Raw genomic sequence first — 5,808 nt, 5'->3', positions numbered from 1 at the left:
CCCTCCCTCCCTCCCTCCCTCCCAGTTTGGTGTCGTGCTTAAGTGCGGCGCCGCTAATCTGTGGTTGATTCCCCCACCCCTCCCCCGCTTGCACCTGCTGATGTGACCTTGGGTCAGTCACAAGCTCTGGCAAGAGCTGTCCTTGGAAAAGAGCCGTTTCTGTCAAGAGCTCTCTCAGCCCCACCCGCCTCACAGGGTGTCTGTCTGTTGTGGGGAGGGGGAGGGGGAGGGAAAGGAGCTTGTCAGCCGCTCTGTGACACCTCTGGGTAGTGAAGGGCCATGGGGTAGACGTCCAATCTCCTCTTCTTCTTCCTCTTCTTCTTCTTCCCCGTAGAGCCTTGCTCCTTCGGCCTTCTGGGACCGCCGCCTGTTCGACCCCTTGCCCCCGGCCTTGGCCACTGCCCCTCTCCGCTCCCCCCCGCTGGGCTTGGCCGCCTCCTCTCCTTGCCAGCCTCTGGGGGGGGGGAGAACGCCCTGGGCTGCTGGGGCCGCCGTAGCCTCTTTCCCCCCACCAGGGAGGGGAGCTTTGCACCCCAGCTGCCCACGGAGGTAGACCCGGTTATTGCAAGATGTCCGTCTGCGCTGGGGGCGGGGTTATTGCTCTGGAGGGCTGTGGAGGAGGAAAGAAGCGGAAGGGGGTGTGTGGGGGGGCGCAGCTTGGGGATCGGACTGCAGGGACCCACCACCCGGCTGCCTAGCCGCCTGGGCGCCACACTTCTCAGCATGTGGGGTGGGGCCAAGGCACCCTCTTGGGGGGAAACCAGCCCCCCCCCCAATGTCTGTGCATGCGCCATCCCTGCAGTCCTGGCAGGCCAGTAGGCTCTGGGACACACGGGGAGAGCTGGAGGCAGGCAAGGAGGCCAGAGGAGCCGTGGCGTGGCTGCCAGAAGAACCGGCCTCGTGCCCCAGTCCTGGCCCCAGGCAAGAGAGGCTCCGCCCCCTGGTCTCCGGGGCCTGGGCCTGCTCCAGCCACGCATGTGTGCTCCCTCCCACCGCTGTGCTTGCTGGTGCCATTTTGGGGTGGGGTGGGGGGGTGGAGTAGCGTCTCTGCTGCAGCGGTCTGAGTCAGCCAGAATCCATCTGTCCAGTCCGTAAGCAGGAGGCAGCGAGGAGACCCAGCCGCAGGGAACAGCAGTATCTGTGCCGGGGGGGGGGGGGTCACAAATCTGTTTCTGTACAGGGTGTGTGTGTGTGTGGGGGGGAGGGACTGCTCTGTGCAGGGGGGGGGTTCCATGTGCAGCTTCTGGAACGTCCCGCTGGGCCCCCCTCCGCCTCTCATCGTCCTCCTGCTTTCCGTCTCCCTCCTCTGGGCACACACAGCCCTTCGCGGTGCAGAGGAGGAGGCGGCTCAGAGGTGCCGTCTGCAACCCGCAGTGGTCCCGTGGAGGCCCCCGGCCTGCCAGAGTCTCGCGGCTCCAGAGAGAGCAGGCCCATTCCCAGCGGGTCTCCTGCCCCACCCGAGCAGAGCAGAGCAGGGCACGCAGCACACGGTCCCACCTAGATGCAGAGCTCCGCCCCATCGGGGGCCTCCGACGCGTGCTCAGTGCTTATGGCGGATGCCGAGGGGCCCTGGGAGACCCCAAAGGGCGAGACGACCGGGGAGCGGGCAGCCAGCGGCGAGAGCGACGGGGAAAAGCTGGGCGACATGGCCGCCGAAGAGAGCGAGCCCTCGTGGCTGATGGGTGACCGTCGCAAGGAGGAGAGGTGGGGGAAGGCGCGGCCCACGGCAGGCTTGGGGGGCACGGACTTGGCGCCAGGGTGGGCAACCGAGGTGATGAGTGGCGGGGGGTCGATGCGGGGCTTGGGCTTGGTGGGGAAGGGCTTGCGCAGGGAACTCTCGTCCTTGAGGCGCGCAATTTCCGTGAAGACGCTGGCCAGGGGCTGGAACTGCGGGCACCAGTTGAGGAGGTAGTCCCAGTTGTAGCTGCCGCGGAGCTCCTCGTCACTCGCCACGATGGCCGTGAGTGAGCCGTCCACGCACGGCTTCCCGTCCTCTGGGAAGGAGTAGTCTTTGGTGGCCGAGATGTTGAGGCCACAGCCGGCCCCCAGGTAGGCGACGCTGCCGCTCCCGTCGTCTCGGTAGAGCTGTGGGGGCTGCCCAGGCAGCAGCAGGCCGGGCCCCTTCCTGTTCTTGAACCAGTGGGATGCGTCGAGAGTGGCCGGCTCGCAGGACACGTCGGAGAGACGATCCGCGTCTGTCTGGATACCAGAGTCCGGTCCCCGGGCGGCCAGGTGCTCCTGCAGGGAAGAGGTGACGCTGGACATGCGGGGGCATTCGTTGATCATGCGGATCTCGTCGTCCTCGGCGGCCTCAGCGGAGCCCCGGCCGCTCGAGTGTGAGGGGTCCAGCGACCCACCCCTGGCGTAGGGCCCGGCGGCCTCCGTCCCGTAGCCTGGCAGCGCCTCGTGGTAGAGGCAGTCCCCCCCGGGCAGGGCTGGCTCCGCGTGGCCCAGCTTCTGCAAGGAGCCGCTCTTCACGTGGGCCAAGTCCGCCTCCTTGCGGCAACGGCTCCGCCGAGACCGGACGAGGGCCAGCACGAGGGCCACGGCCGCCAGCACCACCACCACGCCCAGCGAGGCGGCCACCGCCACCACCAGCAGCAGGTTGAGGTCGGGCACCAGCCCGAGGGACGTGTGCGTGACGTCGATGGTGACCCGGGCGGCGGCGGAGCGGGAGGCGGGCAGGGGGCTGTGGGCCTGGACCTCCAGCACCATCTCCCGCGGCTCCCGCTTGGGAGGGCTCCCCGCCGGCGCCTGGCTGTCGACGCGCAAGTAGATGGTGCCGCTCGTTTGGTTGATCCCAAAGAAGGGAGACGGCTTGGCCAAGGTGTAGAGCACCACCCCATCTGGGCCCTCGTCCTCATCCGTGGCCACCACGTGCCCGATGCTGTGCCCCTGGCGTGCCCCCTGAGGAACCTCAAAGCCGAAGGCTGGGCTGAGAAAGACCGGGTCGTACTCGTCTTCTCCAGTCACCAGGATGCGCACGGTGGCCGTGGCCGAGGCGTTGCCCGCGTCCGTGGCCTGGACCTGCAGCTGGAAAGACTTGCTGCGCTCGAAGTCGAAAGGCAGCCGAGAGCGCAGTTCCCCGGAAGTGCTGTTGATGCTGAAGGCGTCCCGCCCCTCTGTCTGCAGCAGGACGTAGTGCAGCTCCCCAAAGACACCCGCGTCCGTGTCGACGGCACGCACGGTGGTGGCCACGCTGCCAGGGGGCAGGTTCTCCCTGAGGCTGGCACTCAGCACCTCCACCGGGAAGTAAGGGGCGTTGTCGTTGACGTCCTTCACCTCGATGGTGACCGAGGCCAGGGCAAAGTGTCCGCCGCCTGCCCCGTCCGAGGCCTGCACCACCAGGCTGTGCTGGGCCTGCTCTTCGCAGTCCAGAGCCCGGGAGAGGCGGAGGGCTCCCGTGGAGGGGTGCAAGTGGAAGAGCCCCCCGGGGTCGCCGGAGCTGATGCGGTAGTGGACTTGGCCGTGGGGCCCCGAGTCGGGGTCCTGGGCGGCCACACGGAGCAGCTCTGTCCCGGGGACGGCACTCTCGCTCACAGCCATGTGGTAGGTCGGACGGCCAAACACGGGTGGGTTGTCGTTGGCATCCAGCACGGTGAGAACGACTGGCACGATGGCACTGCGCTGGGGCACGCCTCGGTCGGCCACGGCCACAGTCAGGTTGTAGATGGCCACCGCCTCAAAGTCCAGGGGCTCGACCAGGACCAGAGCGCTGGCCCTGCCCGCCTGGCCCTCCAACTGGAAGGCGTGCCCGCTGTTGCCGCTGACGATGGTGTAGTCCAAGGCTGCGTTGTCCCGGGTCACGTCGCCATCTGTGGCGTGCAGGGTGAGCACCGTGGTACCCGGCCGCTGGTCTTCAGCCACGCTGGCGTTGTAGCATGGCTTCGCAAACTGAGGCCCGTGGTCATTCACGTCCAGCACCTGGACTTGCACCGTGGTCCAGGCCGAGAGCCGGGGAGAGCCCCTGTCGTGGGCCTCCACCCGGACGTCCAGCGTGGAGTGTCCCGGCTCCAGAACAAGGGGCTGCGTGGTGAAGAGGGTCCCTGTGTGGCAGGAGAAGGCGCTGTGAGAATCCGGAGAGGGGAAAGGGCTGTGGGAACGGGGGGGGGAGGGAAGCCCTAAGCCCCGAGCCCCCCGCCCTTGGGGAGGAGGGGGCAGCCAGCAGTCGCACCCGGGAGGAGAGGGGAGGAAGGCGCTCTCTGTCCCAGCCACCCCACGGGGTCTAACAACCAGCCCCGAAGACCGACAACTTGCCTCTCGGCAAACAATCACCCCACGGGAGAGCAACGGCCAGAGGGAACCCGGGGGAGACGGGACCTGGACTCGGAAGGGACCCCCCCCCCCGGGTCTTGCTGGGCCGCTTCCTCCACCGGCCCCGCTCTCATACCGTTGTGTGGATCAATGGCGATGGCCTGGCTTGGCGTGGCCAGCCGGTAGGCGACCTCCCCGTTGGTGCCGGAGTCCAGATCTGCAGCACTCAGGGTCAGGATGGGGCTTCCGGCCGGGGTGTGCTCTGGCAGCAGCACCTGGAAAGGCGAGAGGAGGCAGGGCCGTCATGACCCCCGGGGGGAAGCGTCTGGGGCCGCTCCTGTCCCCTGGGGCCGCCCGGAGTCCAAGCCTTTCGAGGTGGCCGTGGAAAAAGGCAAGCCGAGGGGAGCTGAAGGGGCCCGGAGCCGATCGACGCGCTCCGCAAAGCCCAGCCCTGTGGCCTGTGCGCACTGACGGACTCTGGGCCCAGCTCTCTTACCCCCTCCCCCCACGTCCCTCTCTCCCTCCCTCCCCCCATCTGATCCTGGGGCTCTCCTGCAGCAAGCGCTGGCTTCCAGGGCCACTCCGGGCACCAGCCGCGGTCCACCTGGCACGCCCCGGCAGCGGGATCCTTCGGCATGTGCCCTCAGTCGCCATGGGAGGCGGAGCCTGCCAGGCCCGCGGAGAGGATGGCGGCAGCAGCGGCAGTGGCAGCCTTTCCGCAGGACAGGGGGGCGTGTTTCTGCCTTTGGCTCCTGCAGACCGGCACAGAAGCAGACCGGCCCAAGAGGCTGCCCCGGGTGAGGGCAGGCGCTCCTGCCGCCCTGCCTCGGGGGGGGACGAGGTGTGCAGCTACCTCCCCTCCCCTCCCCGCAGCCCCCTACCTGGTACAGGGCCTGGGCAAAGTGGGGCGCGTTGTCGTTGATGTCCTCCACCAGCACGGTGAGGTTGGCCTCTGTCTCGTGCTGGCAGTCGGAGGCGCGCACGGTCAGGACGTAGTGGCGACGCTGCTCGTAGTCCAGCGGCCCCATCAGCGTGATGCGGCCCCCGTAGCGCAGGATGCCAAAGGTGCCCCTTGCGCTGCTGTCCAGCACCAGCAGGTAGGAGAGCGGCGGGCCAGAGTCCACGTCGTTGCCCGTCACCATGGTGATCTCCGTGCCCAGGAGGGTGTCTGCGGGGACCAGGAGGGAGGGAGGGAGACGTCACGGGGGCGAGAGGGGCACTTGCCTCCCACCCCCACCACCCCCTGCCCCAAGGGAGAGGGAGGGCAGAAAAGCCCCGGGGGAGCTGTTTGGGGGCTGGGCGACAGGAGCTCCTGGCCGGTGTGTGTGGGGGCTCCAGGATGCAAGCAACCCTCCTGGCCCTCTGGCGAAGGACGGACTGTGCCAGTCCAGCCACCCGCTGTCCTCGCGAAGGCCGAGGAGGACTCTGCCCTGCCGTTGGCCCGCTGCCCACCACGGGTCTGATTCAGGGGCACGCCCTCTCCAAGCAAGAACGGCCCAACCGCCGCACTCGGCTCTGTCCTTGCAAGGGTTGACCGCCCCCCCCCCCCGCCAC

General features: G+C 68.4%; 1 protein-coding gene across 1 annotated transcript in view; it reads right to left on the bottom strand.

Annotated features, from left to right (window-relative positions):
- Positions 1-1,497: 1,497 nt before the first annotated feature.
- DCHS1 (dachsous cadherin-related 1) overlaps positions 1,498-5,808 on the bottom strand; it is a 62,352-nt gene continuing 58,041 nt past the window's right edge. The window contains exons 18-21 of the mRNA XM_015418978.1: positions 5,479-5,497; positions 5,136-5,422; positions 4,391-4,529; positions 1,498-4,046 (exon numbers count right to left, since the gene is read on the bottom strand). Of these exons, the coding sequence (XP_015274464.1) occupies positions 1,498-4,046; positions 4,391-4,529; positions 5,136-5,422; positions 5,479-5,497 (2,994 nt within the window). The remainder of the gene's footprint in view (positions 4,047-4,390; positions 4,530-5,135; positions 5,423-5,478; positions 5,498-5,808) is intronic.

This window comes from Gekko japonicus, unplaced genomic scaffold, assembly GCF_001447785.1.
Source record: "Gekko japonicus isolate JY-2015 unplaced genomic scaffold, Gekko_japonicus_V1.1 scaffold3134, whole genome shotgun sequence".
NCBI lineage: Eukaryota > Metazoa > Chordata > Lepidosauria > Squamata > Gekkonidae > Gekko > Gekko japonicus.
This window is presented reverse-complemented; position numbering and strand designations above follow the sequence as displayed.